The sequence below is a fragment of the Galendromus occidentalis genome, unplaced genomic scaffold (assembly GCF_000255335.2).
Source record: "Galendromus occidentalis unplaced genomic scaffold, Mocc_1.1 scf7180000076623, whole genome shotgun sequence".
In the NCBI taxonomy this organism is placed as follows: Eukaryota; Metazoa; Arthropoda; class Arachnida; order Mesostigmata; family Phytoseiidae; genus Galendromus; species Galendromus occidentalis.
The window spans coordinates 12,417-37,148 of NW_003804612.1; the positions used below are offsets into that span (position 1 = coordinate 12,417).

The window sequence follows — 24,732 nt, forward strand, 5'->3', positions numbered from 1 at the left end:
AGAAGTGCGATCACCGATGTTCCAGAAGGCCGTTGTCGGACGTCTCGTCAGGATCGGAATGGCCGGGAAGTACAAGATCGCAGAGGTGATCGATGTGGTTGAATTGCCGTATTCGTACGCATTGGGCACGACGCAAACCCGAAAGGGGCTGAAGGTCAGGCTCGGGAGTGAGCACCGAGTCTTCCGGATGGAGCACGTCTCCAACCAAAGCTTCGCTCAGAGCGAGATTGAGGAATTCGTGGCGACGTCAATCGCGACTATTCCGTCGTCCGGAACTCTCATCGCACGGAAACTCGAGGACTCCCAGCGATCGGGAAGCACCGGACATCCCTCGGCCGGAACCCAAAACAAAGTCGCCTCCTCGAAGGGAAGGGAGGCTGCAAGAAAAGAGGCAAAGGACCACAGACCATCCCCCAGGAGTTTCCTCAGTCTCGAGGAGTACAAGAAAAGACGAGGAATGGCTAATTAAGACTCCGTTCTAGTGAGGCACTTGAGAAGTCTTATCCCCGAGGTGTCAGCCGATGAGAGCTCAATATAATAATTATTCGCCGAATAAACGCAGTTGATCTGAAACGAATCCCCCTCTTTGATCTACATATGATTGCCTTGGAGAGTAAGCTCAACGATCAACCAAAATAAAACCTCAGATTGAATTTCGAAAGAAGAAAGCGGAGCCAAGATCTTTTTCCGGACTTTGGGGCTCCATGTTGAGGCCCAGCATCAGCGGCGGTTGGCCCCTACAAAGACAATGGATCCGCCTCCGATAAGAGAGCTCTCGGGGCTGGCGAACTGCCCCCCGTGTGCGGTTTGCTCAAGGAGCGCTTTTCTTTTGATGGGACCCGGATATGGAAAGAGAGAGCGATTTCCTGTCACATGTACACGATTGGCTTCCAGGCGAGGTCGGACTATACTTCGTTGGGTGAGAAAAAGAGTGCTGCGTAGCTTCTTCCAGGCGATTGCGCCTAGAAATCCGGAAATAGCTCGGTCACCCGAGACGTATTGAATCTTGGCCATTCAATCGCAGCTCGCTCTGAAGCCGCCGCTGCCGTCGCGGACCGCCCTCCGGATCCTGTTCTTATACCGCCCGATTCTCGTCTCGCGAAGTCGACTTATGTGGCCGATAGGGTGAGTCATGGAGCAACACGACTTCCACTTCACTCCGAAGCTCGTTCCCAACAATTGCCGACCAGCCTGCAACATTAATGAGGATCGGAGATTCCCGATTCCCGGGCTTTATACTCCAGCTCTCCTTTCTGTGCTCTCTCGGAGGGACAAACTTCAATATTTTTTCCCTGGCGGCAGGGCCGGAATCTCGCTAGCTGTGAAAACTACTCTCCGGGGGAGCCCTAGGCCCCTACGCGGGCGGGATGCCTGTGGAGAGGCCTGAGCGTAGAGCTAGTAGACGGGCGCCGATAATGTCGCAAAAATGGTCGAGTATTCTGACATGAGAATTCGACTATCGTTCAGCGATGATTGCTCGGAATTCGCCCACAGACCGGAATGAGAAACAGACGCTCACAATAAAGAGAAGCCGGTCGTATCGGAATTCCGACGCAGTGTCCGGTGTCGATCCCTCTGATTGAAGCTCCGAAATCAACGAGGTCGATGGAATGCGAGTGACTTCGGCAGCTCCGGCGCGGGTGCTCATGATTCATGATAACCCGCAAACGAATTCCGTACGCCCAATACATGTTTCCGGCCATAAGATGCGAGGAAGCGGGGCGGTCATAGTCAGAGCGATCTAGAGAAGCATGATATCCACGCGCCAAGTTCCGACCCGCGATGCTGGACCCATGATCGATCCCTCGTGACGATAGAAGATGTCTCCCTGATAAGCTCAGCGTCCTCTCCCGATCTGTAAACATGAAGCGACCGATTGCCGTAAAACGACTTTTTCATTCAATATTGACAAGGAAGCTCCAAGGGATTCCCTCCCCCATTGAGTGGTATCTCATCTGAACAGAGGAGGTTCGAGCTTCGGTTTTTATCGCGGGGAAATGTTCTTATCTATGGAAGATTCCGCGGCTTCACCGTTCGAGAGCGGGAGTTGGTTTGCAATTCGTGATCGCCTGCGATGCCGAAACTCCGGCAACAGATCCCTATTTCAACAGATATTCATCTCGAGAACTCCCGAAGATTCAAAAGTGGCGGGTAGACAACTCCGCTCCCCACAATTTCGTAATTCGTAATCAGGTTTCTCTGCACGGGCCGGTAGATGGCAACCCACCGGCGCTCTCCGACCAGACGGCACACTAGCGGGCTGAGAGCTGCGCGGTTCACGCAGGCCCGGCATCTTGGTTAGGAGAAGGACGAAAACAAGAACCTCAGGACGGACCATAGGTCTTATCTAGCTTCATGTTCGATCTCCCGGCTTCGATGGTCGAAATTCGCGATCCCGAATTGGATTGAAGAAACAAGAGTGTTTCAGCTGTATCCAGTATTCAGGCTTGGCGCGCCCACATCCAGCCCTCCTCTCTCTCTCTCGGACTCCGAGCGGCCGGGTTCCGGAACTGGAGTTACAGCACCAAAGAATGATGATTTCAGTCGCGAAAGTCAACGAGGGCGAGAACGTTCCCGATGGACTTGAAAATCTCGTCAATGAGGCGGCAGAGAAATGTGAGAGAGACTGCTTGCGGCTTGCGGCGTCTCAAGCCGGTCGGTATATAGGGGACGCGCGCGCGGGCTATACGGAGTGTTGTGCTTTCTGTTTGTTGTGTTTTGGAATTCTTTGTTGTTCTCGTTGCATTGCTACTGCGGCTGGAGTTCCTCTTCGAGTCGGCATTAGGGATTCTTCTTCAATCGGGTCCTTGTCAGACCTTGTTCACTTAGTGGTCCTCGATAACGGCTTCAAAATCTACGGAAAGCCACTGGGCGTCCGTCTCGCAGCGCACCGGATCATTGCAGACGTCGATGAAGCCGATCGGATCTAGTGATTGAGCCCGCAAAGAAAAGGTTCCAGCCGGAGCGGACAAAATGGCACTGTCGGAAGCACAGAAGCTGCTGGACGAACTCATGGGCCGTCACCGAAATGCCGACCCAAACGATACACTCAACACCATGGAGTGGGCGGAGAAAGACGTCTGCAGGCATTTCCTGGTCCAGTTCTGTCCCCACGAGCTGTTCACAAACACGAAAGCCGACCTCGGTACGTGCTCGAAAATCCACGATGACCGGCTTCGACTCCAATTCAAAGAGGAGGCTCCGGAGGAATACAAAGAGCGGTACGAGCATGCTTTCATAGATATGTGTCGCGACTTGCTCAAAGACGTTGATAGGAAAATTCAGAGAGCGCGCCACCGGCTCGAAATGACGGCGGAGCTCCGCGAGCAGGAGGCCAAAAAAGAAGTCAAGTCCCCGGACGGCGAACGGATTCAAGTTCTCAACGACAAAATCAACGAACTACTCAAGAAAATCGAAGAGCTCGGCACTCAGGGCGAAGTCGAAGAAGCTCAAAGTCTGATGAAGCTTTGCGACGAGTTGAAACAGGAGCGGCAGCATCTATCACAGCAAGCCACCCGGTCGAATAACGATTGGATGAAAGTGAACCTTGATCAGGACAAATCGATGGAAGTTTGTGAAGTCTGTGGGGCATTCCTGATTATCGGAGACGCCCAGTGCCGAGTTGACGACCACCTTAGCGGTAAACAACACGTTGGATATTCAAAATTGAGGGAGAGCGTCGTGGAATACGAAAACCGGAAGAAGGACACCGATCGCAAGAAACGAGAACGACGGAGGACCCCGGAACGACGAGACAGATCCAGAGACCGCGACAGAAGGGACCGTTCCCGTGATCGGGAAAGACCGCGACGGGATCGGAGCCGCGAGCGTGACCGGAGCAAGGATCGCCGAAGAAGAGGCGGCGGCGGCGGCGGAGGCCGGGGGGACCGAAGTCGTGAGCGCAGAGACTACCGGCGGAGACGGTCTCGCTCTCCTCCTAGACATAACAGGCGCTGATTGAGATCGCTTACATTTTTCCTCTTGTTTGCCGTTTGATGACGACCTGATGTACTATAACTTGTATCTATCGATTCTCTCCTCAGATACGGGAGCTGATCTTCTCCGAGGTCCGTCATAAGGCACAGAATCTATCCTTCGAATAAAAGCTACAGAAGCTGCTTCGCATCGACCGCCCGAGTTAAAACATATAAAGTGCGCTTCACGCGCCATGAGTCACAGATGGAAAGAGACACGAGCGAAAAACTCCGTACGCCGGTATACGGTGAAACCTTAAATCGCAAACGTAAACAATTCTTTGTTCGGGACAGTCACCCCGGGGGCTCCATGTCTCCCGAGCGGAAGCAAAGATGTAAATTCACTGGAGCCGGCGAGAGAGCATGAATGAATGCTGCCGGATAGAATTCATGAGAGCTCATCTTCACGCCAAAAGGTTCATGGAAGATGATTATTCACAAGTATAAGGCATGGATGATGTGGATGGGAACGTTTCTGTCATGGGTTTGTGGGATTCCCATCGGGGCGCTCTTAGAATGTGGATTGCCGTTGGGCTTGATCAAGAACGCGAACAAGACGAGTCAGCGGCTCGAGACATGATGTAGGTGTCCGAGTCTTCCGGTCATGACAGTTTATAAGAGATTAGTGATTTCGAATAAAAACCCGGAGGTTCCCCGAGAGAAGTTAACAATGAAAATCAGCGATCTTGATTCACACTACCTTCTGCGGAAAACTTGAAAGCTTCGAGATACGGGAAGATTTCGGTGAGGCTACGATAGAGGGGGGAGGCGGTTTCGTTTCCCTTGGAACGGGTTGAAAGCGCAAGCACCGCGAGAGAGCTCCCGAAGTTTATCGAAGTCAGAAGACTGGAAATTCAGGCCACCCCGAGATCCGATCCAATTGAAAGCCGAGCCAGTGATGGACATCGCGATTGAACCGAAGAACTTCATACTTTATTCCTTCATCGTATAATCCAAACCGACTCCCGATCATGGAATGCCTGCTGCGCGAGAAATGTACACGACTCGAGGAATCGATCATTGTGTGACTAACAAAAGCTGCCGTTTCCCTGGCTCACTGGATCTGGCATCCGTCTTGATCTGTGAAGACGGTCGAGCGTTAGACGTTGGAAAATTTACCGGAGGCAAGAAAGCCCTAGCGGAATAGTTCTGACATCCTGAAATTTCTCACCCCCTCGTTTATCAGGTCGGGGGTCCCCGCTGTACATGCGACTGGTGGCCGAAACCCTGTTTCTTCGTTCCTGAGCCACAGAATTGATCCGCCGAGTCCCTTTTTCGATGTCGTTGCCGTCTCCGTTAGTGCCGTTGCGGCCGACGAAATTATTGTGATCGACGGGAGGGAAATTGACCGTTGCGGGGGAGACAGGCTCAGAGTAGCTCGTTCGCTGAGGTCGAGCTATCTTGCCCATCGAGTCGGTGCTCAATGGCGTTCGTCTGGGAAAGCCTGGTGGAGCCGTGTCGTTTCGCCTTGAAACATTCGGAATAAGGTCAGTGGGCTCAGAAAACGCTCGTCCGACGTATGAGGGAGGCGGCATGAGGAGCTGATAGGGTCGGGAGTCGGAATACTGTTTCACTTACGGTTGGCCGTCGTCTCCTTCTTCGTTCAACGGTTCCATGTGGTTGAGTTCCCACATGCTCTCACTGGATCCCAAAGGACGCAAGCCTAACACGCTTTCAGGCCGGTAGGGATTCGTGTTCAGGTGCTTGAGGACCGTGTCCCGTCCATTCGACAGGTCCTGGATCTCTTGCTCGTAGATTCGGTAGAGATCGTTCAGCTCTTTCACGGCTTGAACTGTTCCGGAAATTGAAAGATATCGTTCTGAGGAGCAATCTCGCTGAGAACAAGTTTGTTACAGCGAAGGGTGTTAAGCAACCGTTACCCCGAATCACCTCTCGGTCTTGGCGGGGTTCTCAGCGGTTCTGAACCGCGACTGCAGATGCACGAAGAAGGCTTGTCTCGGCGTTCATTGGAACGCTCAGAGTGCTGCCTGTCGCGGCGATGCGACGTCATATCTCCAAGAGATCGAGTAGAAAAATCCAATACGTGAATCGGTAATTTCGCCCAATTCGGGGAGATCGAGCTGATTCGAGCCAAGGGCAGATGGCTTCATCCGAGAGGTTTCGGCAAGACAGCTCCTGGGAGCGGCTTTCTACAGGGCAGGCAGAGACCGCAGTCGTCCGCCCACCTCGTGTCGACAAATTCCGTTGGCCTGCCCGCCTGCCTCGGTCCAGCCGACCGCGATCATCATCGCTCACCTGTCTCTCGACATAACCTCCAGGCTACGGGAAGCCTCTGAATGCGAGGCGATAAAGAGACGAGAGTTCTTCCAGAGTCGATAAAGAACCCTCATTTGAAATTGTCCCCCTCCCGGGATCGTCGTTGCCTGGGCTCAAGCCCGCTCGTGCTGTTTGGGTCGATATTCATTTCCCGTTGCATTGCGGTTCCATGCTGCTGCAGAGACCCGTTGGCTGGCGCTTCGGCAAAAAACAAAACACTTCCGGATCGTCGCGAATCGGGACTCATTGAGCAGACTCATCCGGAAGCACAAACATATCGAAATTCGGAACCCAAGCATTTCGTTTCTCGTGAGCGGGTTATCGGACCCCTCTCGAGGATGGGGCCTCCTTTTGGAATAGGACAAGGGAAAGAGTGACAGAATCCCATTCTCCTGATGACCCGCGAATCAAGACATGATTCCAGCCGAGAGGGATCGGGGTCCTACTGTTATACTCCGCAGACTCCACCCGAATATACATACTGTGAATATTCTAATCGGAGGGTAGGCTCGTCTATTTTCCGGCCATCAAAGACCTGCCCGTTCATGAGAGATTGCCCGTCTATTGGAGACTGCCCGTTTATATCTTCCGTCCTCGAACGAGTGAATCGAGGCCGTTCACTCACATTGGTAGACTATAGTGGATCGATGAACCGCGAGCATACCAAAAACTCACACAAAGCCCCCGCGAGAGGAGTCTTGCGATCTTCGCGACTCGGGTACCGCAGTTCCCTCCCTCAGAGAGCCCGTTTGTTGGGGACTGCCCGTCTATTTTATCAATGCTCCAAGAACCTGCCCTTTCATTGGAGACTGCCAGTATATCAGAGACTGCCCTTCTGTTAGAATATTCACGGTATATACAAAAAATAAACATTCATATACATGTTCAGTTCAACTAAAGGTAGTTGATGGACGAATGTTTTTCGAGGGGTCCGTCAGGTGCTCGCGTGCAGGGTCTCATTCGAGGATGAGCGGGACCCTTCGGGTGTATGTCGGGGACACTCACCGGTTTTGGCTCGACGTCTTCTGTTTCCTTGTGAGAGATCTTCGATAAGCTGCTTCTGCTTGATGATTATTTCGTCCGAGAGAAGCCGTTGACGGTCATATCGAACAATCATCAAGTCTCTTTGTCGGAGCTCATGCTCCCGGATCAACTGATCTGTTTGCATTTCTATTTTCTCAACTTCTAGTTTATGACACTGGAAAGGAAAACAGTCTCGTTTCGAATTGAGTAACACTGATCGCTGTCTCGCGGAAATTCTGATGCGGATGATCGATGCCGGAACGGAGAGAGGTCCCGCCTCCCTTCTCCGGGGATAGTCCAGATTGGTTAGGCGCGCACGACGAGCTGTGATCTCAACAAGCATCCATGGTTGCCTCGGTGGACCAAGTCAATAAACTAGGTTATTGGGTATTTGATTTCCCCGTCGTGATGTGCTCCAGGCGCTCCGATCCGGTATTAGCCATAGGAGCGGCGCGAGCTATGAGAAGGAACTCGACGGAGAGATTATTGAAAAAACTTCGTGAAATTCGAAAGTTCCACCAAATTTATCTCCGGCTATCAGGCCAATGAGAACGGCATTGGCATCCGCTCCGCGACCGACGGGAATCGGGCGCCTGAGCTGGATGATTTCTCATAGTAGGGCCGGCCTCACAGGGCCGTGGAGATAGATCCGCGCAATTTTTTGTCGCCGAGGTCGCGCGAGCACGGAATTGTTACAACGTTCCCAATAGTCACCGGCATGCGTCACAAGACTTCTCGTTTCGCGAGGATTTCGCAAAGTTGTGCTCTACCCTCATATGACGATACGTGAAACGATCGAGCTTTTCAAAAACCCAGCCGGGAATCTATTTCCCGTATAAACGAGTTCCAATCATGCTCGTTCCGCATCTGATCGAGATTCGCCCACAAATCCTTCCTGATAGAGTCCACTCGTTGGGGTGATGGGGAAATTCATCGGAGCTTCTGATAAACTGACACAGAAAACAACTTATGGGGTGCTGTGTTCATGCATGTCTGCTGCTGAGTTGCTGTTTGTGGTCAGAGCGCGGCATCCATGGCAAGTCTCAAAATTGTATGCTTGGTTAATCATGAGGGGCGCAATCACGTAGCTGCTGTTCCAAATGTTTTGCGGGCCTTACAAGGGGTTTTATTTCACATGGCTGTCTCCGAAACTCTTAAATTGTACTCACTTGGGTCAGGAGGCGGAGAAGCTCCCTCTGATCTTCTGTCGTAACAACGTGCGGAAGTTTTTCAGTGAGTTCATAAGTTCTGTCTCTAGCCTCCTCGAATTCTTTCTCGATATCCTCTCGGAGCTGCAGGAATCTCTGTTGCTCTCCCTGGATAAATTCGACATCCTCCCAAGCCTGCTTGACGTAATCGGGCTCGTCCTCGACTGAAGGAATTGAAAATATTTCTCTCTTTCCTTTCGGAACCCTTCGAGGGAAGTTCGATATTCCCGGAGCTCCGATACGAAAGTTACCCACCAGGCTCGCCTCCTTCCTCTGTTTTCAACTTCTCTGTCTCCCATTGATTTATGACAATGCTTAGCTTCTCCAAGTCGGTGCTCAGCGCAAGGAGACAGTTGTCAACTTCCATCATCTTCGATCGCACCATCATCTGCTTGTTGAACGAATCGACGAGTTGCTTGCGTAGTTTATTCATTTCCTGCGTGTTCTTGTGATTCTCTTCCTCTATCCTTTTGTTTGAAGCTGTAAATCGAGGAGCACTTTCAGCCCTAATCACCACTATGCCAATGCCATGCTCATTAGTATAGTTACGAGCACAGTCTCAATGAGTGAGTGATCTCCCGCCAGTCACGAGGAGTTCGATTTCTCCACGAGGATGATGCTCCGATCGCCCTTCGTCAGGGGCATATTGCTGTTGTACTCAGATTGTTGTTAGATTTGATTTCAGTGACTCCGTCGGGCAACTCCGCGGTGTCCGAGTTTGTCTTTCATATGGAGGATCCGCCTCCAGGACGAACAATGTCGTAGCGACGACTCGCCGATGGGCAAGCCATCTTTTTTTGTTCGAAAATCTGGGGCGAGCTCAGCATTCAACGTACTGCTGCCTAGGTGGAGTTTCCGAGTGATCGAAATTCAACTCGGATCCAATCCATCAGGCAATTCTGCGTTTTAGATTTTGGCCCCGTTGAAGAATTAGAAGCGACAAAGACACGAATGACGGCAGGCTCACGCAACTCATGTTTTTCGATGGGCTCTTGCGTTTATGAACGACATGAATCGAGGTCGGATTCCGGCAGGTGGGTTATTGACGATCAACTCCGAAACATCAAAATTCAGACCGTGTTCGTGAGAATAAGAGTCATGGAATGGAAACTCCCCTGGATGTCGTCGATTAAGCTCAACAGTCGAAAACTCTGACGATGCACTGCCTCCGCTGCCGCATCCGGACTCAACCGAATTCTGTCATGAATCGGTTTATGAATGTGTAATACCCGCCGGGAAGATTTACCTCAGCGGGTGCTCTCGTCTGCCTGAGCTCTGAAACGTCGTGGCAGTCTTCTCTTTCACAGATATGAATCGATGATGAATTACTTGTTTGAGCTTGCTGACAGAGAGTCACAGCCCTGTTCCACGCAGTATTCGCCCCATGCATGAGTTATGACGCCCCGCTGGTCTCCCACGAGTGCATTAACACGTCGAGATTAATAGATCCAATCTGAAGGCTTGTTATAGCCCAGTCCATTCACTCACCGTGACCATTCGATACTGGAGCCGGAAGTATCTTGACGTTGTTCGTTTCGTTTTGGTCGATTTTATCTTGTAGTTTTTGAATTTCCGCACGAAGTTCGGTGATAATTCCCTGGTACTGACCGACGTGAGTGTTCACGTCGACAAGGTTTGAGCGTATCTGGAAACAGAATCGCCTAGATGAGTCTCCCTCCGTCACGCCGGGACCCTTGCGGGTCGGAATTTCGCTGCCCGGTGAATTGAGGGCTTCGAAAGGCGCTAGTCTCCGTTAGGTGTTTCAAGGCAACATTCGTGGGCGTCCCCCGGAACGGGAGTCTGCTCACCGCAAGACTTGCCCTACGTACAGCGACGGAAGAAGCTCGATCTCGATTCGGCTCCGCTCCAATTCATTAACCAGAGGTGCCATAAGGAGTCTAACATTTGCTCATTCAGGATTGATGAGAATTCCACTCACAACGATCGGGGCGAAAAAATGCACGACGGAATTCCTACTCACTTTCATGGTGATATTTTTGGCTCTATCGGCGTAAATCAAAGTGTTGCGTGATTCCTCATAGGCCGAAGATATTGGGCTGATGTGGGCAACCATCAGGGTTCGGCAGTTTCCGCCCAGAGCTTCTTTGAGGAGCCGAGTCAACTTAGAATCCCGGAAGTTGACATGTTTCGCGGACTTCATGGCCAATGCGTTGATGACGTTCCCTAGGGCTAGTAGCGACTTGTTTATATGGGCACCCTCTTTGAGGCGTTTCCCGGTGGCCTGTGAAGATACGGGAGAAACGGATGAGATACGAAAGTATATATCGAAGCTCCGGGGCCATCCTTATGCTGATCATCGACAGGATAGGATCGGTAGAATTTCAAGAACAGATGATGAATTTTCTCTGATCTGCCAAAGTAAGGATCATCATCAGTTTCAGAACGGGCTATGCGACTTCTCCCGCTGCTCCTCGCTCAATCACGACCTCCATTGAAGACGGAAAAAGAGCAACCTCTTTACTCGAGCATGCAGATACCTTGGATAATTAGGTAGCTACTACACTTGAATGCTCTGGATCTCGAATCGGAGTGTGGAACTGAAAGAGCTTGATGGGAAGAAGTCAAAATATGATTGCACGGAGTTTGAGGATGAGAGCCGAAGGAAAGTGGGAGTCGCCAATAATCAATGTATAGAATCCTTCCATCGAGCGAAAGTCGTACTTAGGACATGAATACCTAATCGCGGGGGATGTGCGCAGAAAAGGAGTTGAAGCCGCACGTTCTCTGGAGGAAGGAACGTTTGCGCGAATGAAAAGCAGAAAGACGACGACAGAATCGCGAGCCTTCTGTTGCACTCTATGCTGCAAAGGCTCCCCAGGAGCATGTACATACGTATGGATAATTCTGTTTTGCGGCGGTATTTTAATTTGAATTCGGCTGCGAACCTCGTCTTTCCTTACGTGGAACGTTGAAGTGTTCCACACAAAGTGTGTGATTGGGGATTTTGAATTGGGGACACACACTAGGTTGACGGCTCGAAAATCTGTGTATCAGAACGCTACCGTCATCTAACCAGCGATGCGCGCAGCTCTCACAGCTAATGATATCGGGGATATGATTGAGCGAAGCCTGCCTGCACGTCTCGCATTTGCACTGCGTCCGGAGTCGATTGAATCCGAGTTCCGTGCTATGTCCGCTCTCACAGAAGCTCGGAGACCGGTTGCGAGCACTTAGGGATCGCGGGGTTTTCGCGGTGGTTTCGCGCGTGCGTTCTCGGTTCTCCGGGACGTCTAGGCTCGAGAATACGAACGAATCACCTCTCTGTTAGGGTCAGGTCTCCCTTAATCGGAGGTTTCGACCCCAAGAGACGCGAAAGCCCCAGTCTTACGAAATGTCATTCACACCGATGCGCTCTACCGGGCGTTGGTAGGAGCTCGTCATCAGTACCGTCCGATATATTTAGGGATTGACAGAAAGAGGTCAACAGGTTGACCTCGACTTACTGCGCTTATTGGGCGGGCTAAGTTGAAATTATGGGCTCGGAGTTTCGCTCAAGCTCATCGAGACCAACAATGGAGCTTTATCACGGGTCGACGCTGTCGGGCCCGAAATGCTGCCGCATCGGCAAGGGTAGGGCTCATAATACAAATTAGTTCAATTAATACGGACAGTAACTCTTATCAGACTTGTATGAGTACACACATGAACACATGGTTCACTCGAGGCCGCGACAAACTCTGTGTTCGTCGGCTCGTGCGCCGGAGGGTATTGAGAATATTCCTCAACATTCTCTCAGCTCAGATCGATGCACGTATATGGCAAAATATGAACAAGTTTTGATCAGTATCCCAGGTATTTACGGAAGAATATTCTCCCTTCATGATATAATCCTGTCACCTCTCTCGGCAGGGAACCATTTGAGGAATGAAGCTGATCTCCGTGCCGTTTGGGTATCCAGAGATGGCCTATAGTTCGATACGTATGCTCCTCATCGGGTCCAGACCCGTCGATTTTCGATCAACTTCAACGTTCGACGAGCCAAGAATAATTTAAATTCAAGCCGACGGCCCGCGGAAAACGGCTTCAATCCTTGTGAATAATAGAGCGGGACACCGCTGAGTCTCGGAGAAGCGCTCGGATGTGCATCGGTTGCCCCGGAACAAGGTCTTTGCCCGTGAACCCTATGGTCCATCCGGACCCGATCGCGGATCTCCGGATGAGCCTCTTCGATCATCATCATCATCTATGCGGAGTTGTCGTATCCACCCACGGTTTCGCAGACACGGAGTAGGACGGGAACGAGCGGCAGCAGTGCCGACGTGCGTGAATTCTAATACCAAAATACGTCCAGAGCCGGAAGACTGCACCTTCCTGAATAAGTGCTCAAAGCTTTTGGGAATGTTCTAACTACCCTCCGTTGCCGGACTCGGAGTGCAACACTGCCCTCACGTGGTCCGCGCGGTCTCGAGGGACTCTATGACCGCCCGAGGGGAGCTATGTACGAGCCCGCCCGACTGGATGACTGGCTGTGAGTAGCGCAGCTCCGACACATACGAGATTGCTTCGCGAACCGCCCCGACTGAAGGTTTAATAGAAATCACCAACGAGTGACCTCTCCCGCGCATACGTGTCGTCGCTCATCATACTGATCCCATATTTTACGACTCCGTCGCGTGAAAAGAATTGTCGCTAAACGCTCTTGGAATCGGTCGAGTTCCGGATTACCATAAACGAGTCTCATGTCGATGAGCATACCCGGAGTTCATTTCACCGCCGAATCCATAGAATCCGGTAGAACCGACTCCTGGTCAGATGAGGGTACCCCAGCAAGTACCCCCATGACGGCGGATTCCCCCGTGAAACGAGCAAGGATTGAAAATAATTCGCTCCACAGAAGGATACAAAATTGTCCGGTGATATCGCGCTCGACGCCTTGGGAGTGTCCAGGCACGTGCATTCGGAGGGCTAATGAAGCGCTCTGGAATTGAATCGATCGAACTCGCGGCATCGAGAAACTCGATGAGAGTGGCGTCCAAGTATGTTCGAACGACCGACCGCAGCTCACCGATATCAACTCGATATCGGTGACGATTCGAGCACATGCGCTGCCCATTCGTATTGGATGAAATTCCGACGCACACAGCCAAGAGCCGCCCTGAATGTGATTGTTTCAATAGTGCAGTTTCTGTCCACTCAACTACCGATTGAGCGCTCTACGGCTTTCCTGTAGGAAATACGACACTTCCCACCTATCATAAACGGTGGATTGACAGGTTTCCATGCTGCATCGCACCGGATCCGCGTCTGTCCAGGTCTCCGGTGTCATGGGAAACGGCTCCGATGTCAAGAACAAGCCGTCAAATGGATCGTTTTGTGAATTGTTATACGCTGATGATATGTGCGTGTTCGCTCTCATGGCAGCTTTGGAGTCCTTCAACGACGACACCGCCGACTAGGAATATTGCGGGAACGTTCGGTTTAGTGGACTGCTGTGAAAGTGGACGGTAGGCCATCCACTACGGCAAGCACGCGACATTCGAAAGCACTTCGATCGGCTCTAATAAGCCGTCGTCTACGGCAAATAAATCGCTTTGGACCCACAGTGCCCGAGGACTGCGGAGGGATGTGAAACTTCGGGAAATCCAGAGTTTCGGCCACTCTTTTCCCATCTTCGCACAACATTCACATTCTAGCTGATTCGGAGCAGTCTAGCGAGACTCGATTCAAAGACTGGTTATGAGTGATGCGAATACCTCGAAGCACTCCGTAGGTCCTGCCCGGAGCTCTCCGAGCGGCGAACGGGTCGCAGATTCTGTATTCGGAGAAATGTCGCTCTAATGACGCCGGCGGCCGAATGCGGCTACTTCCGGTCAAATTTCGATCAAACCGCCGATCGACAGGAAGGTCGTACCCCCGACCGACAACGCAATGAGTCCTTCGTTCGATACTCTTTGGGAGAATCGCAGGGGGAGAGATGGAGCAGAGACTTCCATTAGGTCCTTTTTTATTGCTGTCGGAGATCCCCGCCGGACAGAGGAGGGGCGTGATTCTGGCCAGAGAATTAGAACTTTCAGAGCATTCTTCGCTTCGACTCACAACAGTGTGAAATTACGAAGCGGTCGTGGCTGACTCACTCAGAACAGTGATCCACACGCGACCGAACGCAATGGCCTTCACCGTACGCGACGCAAAGTATCTCGAACGTTCAACACCCTCCTGGAGCTCGGTCGCTCCAGCGCTATCGATCGAGGAAGCCTTCACGGTGAATATCGAAGCATTCATTACGAGCTCAATCCATCGAATGCTGAATGAGTTCGATGAGGCAAACCCCTCGTCTCAGTACCAAGAGCATGATATGAGGGAGTATTCGTCGTAAGCGAGTCTAGAATCGCTTCATGGTCCGCACGAAGACCATTCGGGGAAATCTCGAAAACTTCCCATCGGTTAACCGTCATCAACCTGCGAGCACGCGCGGAGGCTCTCGAGATGAGTCATTAAATGGCGCCGCACCTGTCTGATTCCACCAGGGACTTGATAAGAGGTCCCCGAAGTATTTGAACGCATCCGATCGACGACCGACTGTCCATTTTTCAGAATCTAACGACAGGTGAATTTAGTATGTGACCGTCACGAGTTCTCGCGTATACCAGTCGCAACTAGAATTCGTTATCATGATAATGATAAGTATTCCGGAATGCGACGGAGAAAGTCAACAAGTGTTCGTCCTGAAATCGATCGCTTCCGTCTCAAAGTTCGTTGTCCAATAATTTGGATCGGATGGTCGCGTATTCCGACGACCAGCCTTCCATTACGACATATAGTTCTAAATTGAGCCCCGTCCCGGAGAGCATCAGATTTCGTAATCTCGATTCTCCGACCGGAAGCTGCTACCCTTGTGGCGTCTGAGGTATCTCTTGAAAATTACGAAAACAGACCAGGAAGCGATTCCGAGACCGACTGGATTTGCGTCTTCGAAGGACGGGCCGGAAATTTCTGCCGCGGCGGCTGCGGCTCTAGTCCGGGGTCAACGGATCGGCTTGAGCAGGGCGTCCGTCCGTGCTCATTGAAAGCCGTGTATGGGACGAGATATTTCCCGAAACGCCGAGTGACTTCGACCAGATTGAGACGCATTGCTGCACCGCCTGATCAGGAATCGTGCCGTCGAATCGACAACTTCACATAACGCTCCTGACTTGAGGACGACCTTGATATACTTCCAAGGACAAGCCCGTAGTCTCACATCGATTTCGCGCCTGATTTGACGTATCTGATCCACTTCAATGACGTCGGTTCGGGTGAATAAATTAGCCCCCCGCGGCTCAGATCGCGACTAGACTGGAGAATTCCGTCTGACGTAACTTACTTTTGTGTTTGACGTCCTTTCTGTTCCCGCCAGATCGACCATGAACATTTTCCCGAATTTATTCGTATTGCCGTTCGTTTGCTTGAGAGCGACCTTCAGGAGAGCGTGGGACCGACTGCTGGTCTCGTTCGCCGCCGTGGCTTCCACAGTTCGGCGCTTGTTGCCGCGTTGGAGGAGTCTCAACACCTGCAATCGCCAGGAGTCCTGAGTGGGTCGATTCCCCAGAGGCGTCAATTACGCCGCCCCCTGCTCCACTCAAGGTCGCTGACCGCTCGATGGAATCAGAGCCTACCTCTTTGGAACTCATGCATTGGACTTCTGTGAGACCTACGGCGTAGTAGCCATCGTTCGGGTCTTCTCGCAACTCCAAACTATCGTTCGAGTTGCTCAGGAGGTCTCGAATATTCTCGTTGTATATCTGAAAGATGACAGGGATCACATGATTACTTTACGCTTCAATCTCATCGGCACCGATCTCCGTAGATTCTCCTCCGAGTCGACATACCTCTAGATACGAGAGGTAGATGCAAGTGTCTTGGCGTTCCTGGTTGCCGAACAGGTCGTCGAACGACCGCACCATTATGCCGGGGTTTCCGTCGTTCCCAACCATGGTGTAGGTCTTCCCGGTTCCCGTGGCTCCGTAAGCGAACACACAGCTATTGTATCCCTCGAGCACGTTCTGGACCAGGGGTTGTACGGCTTTGGAGTAGACCTAGGGAGCAAGATGGGGGGAGGAAAATGAATATTCAGCGTATCGGATTATCGCCTGAAGGATTTCGAGCATAGCCCCCTAGCCTGAAAATCTAGTGATCGACACCACGAAATTAGAGGCGAAAGCCGCAATGACTAGCCATTTATTTGAATGCCCCACTGAATGCATTCTACTCGAACGAATCAGTCTGCTCCAATGATCATCAGGGCCTACTATATTGCAGAAATAATTCACTACCTTCACTAAGGATTGTCACTACGAATCTTCTGCCGATGTTCGAGCTATTGCATAGGATTCGGTTTTTACGCGTCAGAAACGTCACAGGCAGTCCCGGATGACAATGCTGTCGAGAATTCAGAGCTCGTTTCGGCTTGAATGAACGTGCCTGCCGGAACGCGACGCAATCAGCTGCCGGGCACTTGGTGGACGATTCAATTAGACGCTGGTAGTAGGATCAGCCTCATGCCGGAAACCTCGAAACTTATTAGCAAGATCAGCCTATCGGCAGGCGGAGCGCCATCATTCTGATGGGCGAGATCGGTCTCCGTAGCGAAAGCAGTGGAGAGTTTCAAACTTGAGCTGTCAAGCGTCAAACGACCGAATTTCACACCGGAGTCTGATGAATTCAAGCTCAATGAGGCCGACCCTGCCTTGAACGTTGGGCTTGTTGGGCGGCCTCTGTCGATCACTCAGCGCTTCCGAAACTCACGCAAAAAAACCACCGCTTGACCCTCCGTATGTCAAACTGTTTCTAGTTCTCACGCATTCTCGCTCCCAGACAGGTCTCTCTTGCATGGGGGAGTCACGGAATAATCCCAGCGATGAATCGAGTCTTCCGAGTTCGTCAAGCGACTCCAGACCGGACACGACGGTGATTCATTTCATTCTCCTCTCTTATTGGAAATTCATCGCACCCATAAACAAGAGGGAGTATCTATTTTTCGTAAGAGATTCTCTCTTCCAGTTAGCTCATTTACTCACCTCATCCTGGGAACTCCGCTCATCGAAAGCCCAATCGAATGTGTACTTGTGGGTTTGAACCCTCTGTTTGTGGCTTGCCTTCTTGGAAGCTACTGATACGGCGCCATCTCGATTGGTGGGATCCACTAGGAGAACCGCCTGGCAAAAGACAAAAGAAGGTCCGGGCCGTGAAGATTCATCTCAATGCCGATCCAGAAAACGCTCAGCGACTCGGGGGCCCTCTCGGGACCCGGACCCTGTATCGAACCCTAGTGCTGAAGCTGTGGACTAAGTATGTTCCTCCTTCAACTTACGCGATCATCTGTTTTATTCGCAATCACTGTGGCCCCTTTCGCGATTTCCTCGTTGAGTATGGGTCGTATCCGCAATGCAACCTGGAACACCGATAAAAGAGATGTCGGAGAAATTTAATACGGAGATGCTATTCATGAGCTTCCGATATTAGCGATCGATGCATTAGCAATCAATCGCTCGACCGAAGTCTCGAGCAAATGGGTGACTCTGACGAAGTCGTTGAAGCGGTCAACGCGTGCATAATGGCTAACATACGTTGAGTCTCATCGTGGGAGCATCGTCATCCAAAGAAACTGCGATTCGCTCGCGAGCGCGTTTGGCATTCGCTCGGCGCTCAGGCATTGTTTTCCATATTTGAAGCTCGCGGTGCCAAAGAGAACAATGGGTTCTTCACGGAATTGAGGGATAGGGAGACGAGGGAGACGCACACCGCATTCCAAAAACCCACGGTCTTCGATTAGCATACACTGAATATCCTGTCCCGGGTAACGACACGGCAGTTGTCATTCATCGGCGATGCAACTCACGCACCGTTCAAAAACTTTTCACAGAAACTCGGTCGAAACCTAATGGGCTTGCTAGACCCTGACGCAGGAGCTCCATCAGGTCGCTCAGAGTGGACTTTTCTGAGGGAGCCTTGAGCCAAGACACGGCTCGTGTCACCGAGGGTCTGTGCTCGATTGTGTTCGTAGAATAAGGAATCACCCGAGCATTCCGCGACCCCTGGAGAAATGGCGAGCTCCGCGGAATTGCAATCCCATCCCACTACAAATTGATAGTCGAATGGCGTGCGGACGATTCCGAAGAATTCATCCTTGAGGAACAGACAAGACAAGGTGCAATCATGCGAATATCACGAGATCACTTCGATTTGTTGTCGAATGTATCTCCTGCGAGCTCTGCGGTGCCCATAGTGTGCTCTTCCTCAGTGCCCGTCGCCAGGACTCGAACGAAGACGCCGAGAGCTCGGATCAAAATCGAACACAGCAACAACATCGTTAGAGATCGCTGTCGTCATTCCATTACCGCGATTCGTAGTTCGCGATCGTCACTCCACCTCGTTTCCAACTGGGAGGTTCCGCCGGTTCGAATCCTGAGCTAGTCCAGAACTCCGCAGAAAGATCCTGAACTACTTATTTCATGCGCTTTTGAATCCTCGATTTGTTTCCTGGGTGTATCTTTCTCACTCGCGCTTGGGAATAACATGGATAGGGATGAATTCCTTCTTCTCTGATCTCCTCCCTTGCAGGGCTCAGACCCGAGGCGGAACTCCATGATTCAGAATCCCTACCCTCTATTCCCCGATTAGGTGCGTCTCCCAAGAGGAGGGTCAGTTCGAAGGGTCCATCCACCGAGGTCGCAGTGCAAGATTCCCGTTCGAATGAGCATACCTTCATTCGGATATAAACCAATCCTCCGCTCGTTTGCCCGCCAGGGATTTCCGATTTTCCGTCCGCAGCAACTGCATCCGGCATCGAGTCGGGGTGCGGGGTCATACCACGACCAGAGAGGTATCCTGGCCCCCCAGAGTCTTCATTCGGAAATAAGAAGTCGTCCTCAGTCGCTGGAGTTTTTTGCAGTTTCCTGCTCCCTGACGACAAACGCACATTCGAAGCAAGCTCATAGCTGCGCCTCCTTCGACGGACCTCATCGAGCGCTTGTTGTTGAGACTCCGTGTTGAGTGACGGGAGGCACGATTCCTCCGGATATCCTTCCAACACTTTTGAAGAATCCTTGAGAGGGGTTCTGGCTGCCACTGAACGGCTGTTCGTGCGCACCGACTTTCCGATAGCCTTTTCGCCAAATGGAACTGCTTTCTCCAGCATTGCTCGCTCAATGCGTTCGATGAGCTTCTCGTCATCGTCGACCTTCCTGTTCCTGGGATTCCCCACAAGTGAATCTAACGTCTCTCGTTTGTTCGATTTCTTCATCGTGGACACGAACATCCTGGGAATTCCATTCCAGGGCCGATGAATCCAGACAGGGCTCGAGTCACCCCAAGAACAACAGCGTCCCGCTTTTGCGGGAAACTTCACTCGCACCGAATTCCGCTTAGTCACTGAGTTTCGGAAGGTTCAAGTTCAGACGGTCTCGACTCCTGCGATGAGCCTTTCGCCGGAGTTGCCCAGCGTTGGTAGTCGGTTGTTGTCAAGTTTGCGTGGACTCGTGTATTGGCCTCTGCCTTCGACATAATGGCGATGCGCACGTTTAATCTCCAAAGTGAGTTCGATTCCGTCGGCACACAAACTGTTTATTCAGAACCCGTGCTTCCGTTGATACGTATAAAAGGAGGAAATGAATCAACGAGAACCGACTGCTCACGAGGAGTCCGGCCCTGCGCTGACGACGTCGGCGGGAGCCTTCTCGGAAAGGACCCGTGCTAGCTGCTAGCCAAACGAGCCGCCGAGACCGTGTCTCCGTCGGAGGCAACAGCGTAGATCCGCCTCGGACCTCAACCGCGTGTTGTCGTGAGTGACAAAGAGCTATCGACCCTCAACACCCACTGAACGTGAAACTCACCATTAGACGGGTCGGTTTGCCGGTGTCTTCTTTTTCGCCCGACGCCTTTTTCGAGCCATTCATCTTCATCGCGACCGTCACTCAAGTTTCGGTGATCCGAGCGATTCTGAACTTCCACAGAGCTTTTAGGCGAGAACTTTGGATTCGTGCATTTGGGCTCGTGCTCAAAATGCGACTGATCTCGTCGAACTCTACGACTGTTCACCCACGGCAGCAATGAACGACCGCTGCGTCTCCAAACCCGGAACTAAACCCCGGCCTGGCACGGCGCAGAGCGTGACCGGAGTGAGAGACCACGTCTGACAAGCATGCCAGTCCGAGTCCGTATGAGAGAGAGACCTTCCACCGCCTCAACCAACCTCAACCTCAATTCCGCTGTCGAGGGTGAGAGGAACGCAGAGGCAAACACTTGTTGGTTAAGCTGGATACAAAGGCCCCAGGCTCGTCGGCTGAAGTATCGAAAACACATATATGTATTAGAACGGCATCCAGGAATCATCAAGATTGACGAAGCTCTCTAGTTCCGCAAGATCATTGGGTCGCCCTGGATCTTGTCCAATACCGGAGGGAATTGAAGGGATTGAGGCCCTGGAAAGGCGGCGGTCTTGACCGGGAGAGAGCGGATTTGATTTCCGCTATATAAAATCCGATACATACGAAGATTTTCCGTCGAGCGAGCGTAGCTGGGGCCTTCGACTCGACTGATTCCATGAGTGCAAATCGGACATGGAGCAGGTCGACGCAAAAAATAATTTATTCCTTCCTCTGACAAAGGTGAGTTTTCTCCAGCGGGAGATATATTTTCAAATTCCGCTCCTCTATTCCCGTTCTCAGATGATCATTTCCGAGGATATATTCTGTCGCAACTTCGAGAGCAGCCGTTGTACCGCAGTGGTCCCAGCGGCGTTCCCGACGACGGCCGAAGAGTCGTCCATATCGAGACTGCGGGAAGTTCAGCTGCAAAAAAGCGCAAAGGGGTCCCGACGACTGACTCCCATGACTACGCAATCACACGAGATATCTCCACGTTTCATTCACTGTGGATCTTCCGGAACACGTCTTCCCGAAACCTCCGCGATTTGACGGCACCTGACTTGCGCACTTGTCCGACGCCGTCGGCAGGATTACCGGATTCCGGAAGACCCGTGAAACCCATATCATCATTCCTATTATAAAGCGCGACATGGGGGGACAAAAATGTTTCCCGATACCGGACATAACTTCCCAACTGGATATTTACCCTGCCCTCACTCGTGAAAGGCCGTCGTCTTTCACGGTTTCACTCGAAAAAGGACGATAAAAGCTTTCCGATCATGCTCTACTTGGCCTCGACTCAAGCTGTGAAGCGTCCGTCCCGCTAGAGAGCGTCGATTGCGCATTGGCTCATTGACTGCCTCCCGTCAATCAATCGATTCTCATTCTCACTGCCTTGACTGTCACGTGCGAGGCGCTCTGTTTCGAGTTTTGCTCAAGAAATCAATCAATTCATTAATCATTGAGCAATCAATAAAATCAAGCATCAGATCTGAGCGCTTATGAGACATCAATCAATGAATCTTGATTCCTACTATCAATTCTCTCGGACCTTCCCGGGCTTAGGGACCAGCCTCTCTCTTCTCAGGCTTTATAGCGACAGTTTCACTCATGAGCCTGCAACGGCTTTCAGCTTGAAACCTAAATTCAATCCCACTTCCACTCATAGGGCTGCAACGAAGTTCTTCATCGCGCAGGTGGAGTGTGTTTCATTATTCTTCTGTTCTTCATTCTCAATATTCCGCAGTTAGATCTCTACATAATCGGAGAGGAGCAGAGAACTCGAAGACTTCCTCAAAGCTTATAGCCGACTTTCTGTTGTTGTCACACGCGGTCAGACGCAATTTGAATTTTCAAAATTGTATGAAATGCCGACATTCTTAGTTTCGCCCACACATCGAACGGTTCTCCTGAGACGCCCCGTAGAGGCCAAATCACGGAACATCGTTCCGAAATGAGAAAGCTGCATTCAGTTTCGTGGAAGCGAGACCTTCGACACGGGATCTCATGGAGACGGGATCCGCGATGAGTCTCTTATACGCCGACATCTCACATATGGAGTCTCTAATGACTCAGGAGTGCGTGCGGACCCGGGGGGCTGCGATGGGAATCAGTATCTTACTCGCGTATTCTCTCATCGGAGGGCTCGACTATCTTCGGCTTTGCGTCTCTGCTTTTGCATTCCTCGATTCTTTGATTGACACGCGGTCTCGACGCCTCATTATTCGGGAGTCATGCGATAGGAGGCATTGCGGCCGGCACCCGGGCGTGAGCAGCCGTAAGGGCGCGAAGCGCCCGCACGGCTGGTCTAGGAGAATAGGGAACAACAACACATTCAGCATCCATGAATACGCAGCATCGTTTATTGTGTTTTGTGGATCCGACCTTGAGAGGCGCCCGTCACGAGGCGAACAAAATCGAAGCGGAATATTCGAGTTTCCGGTTTGCCGAATGCGGCGATATCGACCCGACGCTCGCTCACGAGCCCGTTTACAGGCCGTTCGACCAACAGGCCTCCTTCTTGAGTTTGCTCAGTGGATATGTAGCGCGTCGTTCGTTGATCAGTCTGTAGTACGGTTTCATTCATTCCCTGGGAATCGCGAGGGAATCGACTCCGGGCGCGCTCTTCTTGAGATCTGTCTTCAGAACGGACTGTGTAGTATTTGCAGAGAAAGGGGGTCGATTACGCTCCAGGAATCCCTTCCCCGCATCTTTGGTCCCGTGAGAGGTCGCGAAACGCCAGAAAGCACTGAACAAAAAACTCAGATATCTCCGAGTACGTACTTTTTAGAGGGAGCACTTGGCGAGCGCGGGGAAGGTGCACGAAGACGTCGCAACGTTGAAATGCATCCCTGGCGCACATTCCAGCTTCAGTCCGAAGCCTCCCGAGCACACAGTATACTTCGAGCAACTCTCGGGATCGGGGATGTAGAGAGGAATAGTGCCGTCGGTAGGTGGGCAATCCGGATCGGACGGAGTGTCGGACGAATGATCTGAGGGCGCCGGCGGGTTGAATCCGCTGAACATAGGAGGTACCTGAGGGAGCATCAGCCCAAAATGGATCACGATGAGCTTGCGATAGACTCCTTTAGTGACTCGAATTAGAGTTTGGGGATTTCATCGAGGTCGGCGTGCAATTCTAAGATAATGAAATGAACTCACGACCGGCATCGACAGGCCCCCCGCGAAGGCGGGCGCGCCGTTGGCGTGAGCCAGGACACAACAACTAAGCACGAACACGGCAAACATGATTATGGCGGAATCGATTGCGAGTGTTTGTGTCTTAAGGAGTGATGAATTGCAGGATACTGGCCTCTCCCCACAGATAGCGGTAGTCCAAAGAGCGACACATCTCCTTCAATTATACACACATCCGTCCAGAGGTCCTATGCGTTCGTTGCGTCGACGCTTTTACGGCATCGAGTCAGCATCAATAGAATTTTACGGCGGTGAAAATGCTCGGCGTTGCGTCATCTGAGATTACCGTTGCGTTACTCCTAGAAGCTCACGGGCGTCATCCCGCCGAAACTGTCTCCGCATATAGAGCAAGAAAAATACTGTAACGGGAGCAAAACGACGATTCTATCTATCGTAATGAGGATGTTTTCGAGAAATACGGGGCTGGCGTGATTTGACCTATGACGGAGCTCGAGGAGCTAGACAACCTCATGTCCAAAGGTCGAGAAGATTTCACGGTCATCTCTTCAGTACCAAGGAGAGGTAAACGCGCTCACTGATGATCCGAGATTCCTCCCCGAGCTAAGGAGGTCGCGGCGGAATACCCCGACATCGGGAAATCGTTTCGGAGGGACTGCCCTGAGGGTTCATAGGGATCCCATGGGATCGACGCACGGCTCGGTATCCAAGGTGAGCTCATCCATCGCCGCCGCGTTCGACAAATCGCTTCTTTTGCCGTGACTGTTCGGGTCTACGCACCGCGGAACTCGGCAGCTCGATCATCGCTCCCTGCTTGTCGCTCCAAGCGCCTCCCATCGATCGTGAGTCTCTTGAATGTGATCGACGATCGGTTGGTCGATCGAGCCAGCTCAAAAACTCAGGACAAGCTGAGTACAGGATATCTCTTTGAGAGGCTGCTCTCCCTCTGCGATACCACTTGGAGCCGTTGTTCGAGCTCGAACGCCGCATGCATCGCCGTCTTGATGTCGCGGAAATCATCCACCATGTGCAGAGGCCTGTCGAGGTTTACGGGTCGAGCTTTCCAAACGACTCCTTCGATTGAACTGTGGTGTCTTCCGAATTAGGGAGTCGACGGAGCCTGGAGTTCGCCGCCTGATGGCGAGGAGAGACGTGGAAATCGGAATCACTCAAAAATCCCGACCATAAGGAACGTTTCGCATAGAGAGCTTCCCGTATAAGGAACCCCAC

At 51.8% G+C, this 24,732-nt stretch overlaps 3 protein-coding genes across 3 annotated transcripts; 1 reads left to right on the plus strand and 2 right to left on the minus strand.

Moving 5' to 3' along the window:
- The first annotated feature begins 2,750 nt into the window (after positions 1-2,750).
- LOC100907212 (luc7-like protein 3) lies at positions 2,751-4,078 on the plus strand. Its single transcript, XM_029110516.1, has 3 exons — positions 2,751-3,457; positions 3,530-3,790; positions 4,044-4,078. The coding sequence occupies exons 1-3, from the start codon at positions 2,974-2,976 to the stop codon at positions 4,076-4,078; spliced, it is 780 nt and encodes a 259-aa protein (XP_028966349.1). The 5' UTR covers positions 2,751-2,973.
- Positions 4,079-5,028: 950 nt separating this feature from the next.
- Positions 5,029-20,382, minus strand: LOC100907357 (kinesin-like protein KIF19). The gene is made up of 14 exons (XM_029110517.1): positions 20,314-20,382; positions 17,793-17,873; positions 17,500-17,637; positions 16,312-16,518; positions 16,099-16,224; positions 15,807-15,992; positions 10,464-10,724; positions 9,971-10,127; positions 8,738-8,962; positions 8,444-8,646; positions 7,257-7,449; positions 5,553-5,766; positions 5,146-5,441; positions 5,029-5,054 (listed from the first exon to the last, which is right to left on the minus strand). The coding sequence occupies exons 1-14, from the start codon at positions 20,380-20,382 to the stop codon at positions 5,029-5,031; spliced, it is 2,382 nt and encodes a 793-aa protein (XP_028966350.1).
- Positions 20,383-22,687: 2,305 nt separating this feature from the next.
- LOC100907069 (peritrophin-1) lies at positions 22,688-23,611 on the minus strand. Its single transcript, XM_018638158.1, has 2 exons — positions 23,509-23,611; positions 22,688-23,382 (listed from the first exon to the last, which is right to left on the minus strand). Exons 1-2 carry the CDS (start codon positions 23,593-23,595, stop codon positions 23,134-23,136), a joined length of 336 nt encoding a protein of 111 aa, XP_018493674.1. The 5' UTR covers positions 23,596-23,611; the 3' UTR covers positions 22,688-23,133.
- Positions 23,612-24,732: the final 1,121 nt, after the last annotated feature.

Excerpts from the sequence above, each read along its gene's own strand:
- LOC100907212 (XM_029110516.1), top strand. The coding sequence starts at position 2,974 with ATGGCACTGTCGGAAGCACAGAAGCTGCTGGACGAACTCATGGGCCGT. Across the intron at positions 3,458-3,529 it reads AGTCGAAGAAGCTCAAAGTC|ATTGGATGAAAGTGAACCTT; the intron begins TGATGAAGCTTT and ends GGTCGAATAACG. Across the intron at positions 3,791-4,043 it reads CGACAGAAGGGACCGTTCCC|ATACGGGAGCTGATCTTCTC; the intron begins GTGATCGGGAAA and ends TTCTCTCCTCAG.
- LOC100907357 (XM_029110517.1), bottom strand. The coding sequence starts at position 20,382 with ATGAAGATGAATGGCTCGAAAAAGGCGTCGGGCGAAAAAGAAGACACC. Across the intron at positions 17,874-20,313 it reads GCAAACCGACCCGTCTAATG|GTTGCATTGCGGATACGACC; the intron begins GTGAGTTTCACG and ends TCGGTGTTCCAG. Across the intron at positions 8,963-9,970 it reads TCCAGTATCGAATGGTCACG|CTTCAAACAAAAGGATAGAG; the intron begins GTGAGTGAATGG and ends CTCGATTTACAG.
- LOC100907069 (XM_018638158.1), bottom strand. The coding sequence starts at position 23,595 with ATGTTTGCCGTGTTCGTGCTTAGTTGTTGTGTCCTGGCTCACGCCAAC. Across the intron at positions 23,383-23,508 it reads GGGGCCTGTCGATGCCGGTC|GTACCTCCTATGTTCAGCGG; the intron begins GTGAGTTCATTT and ends ATGCTCCCTCAG.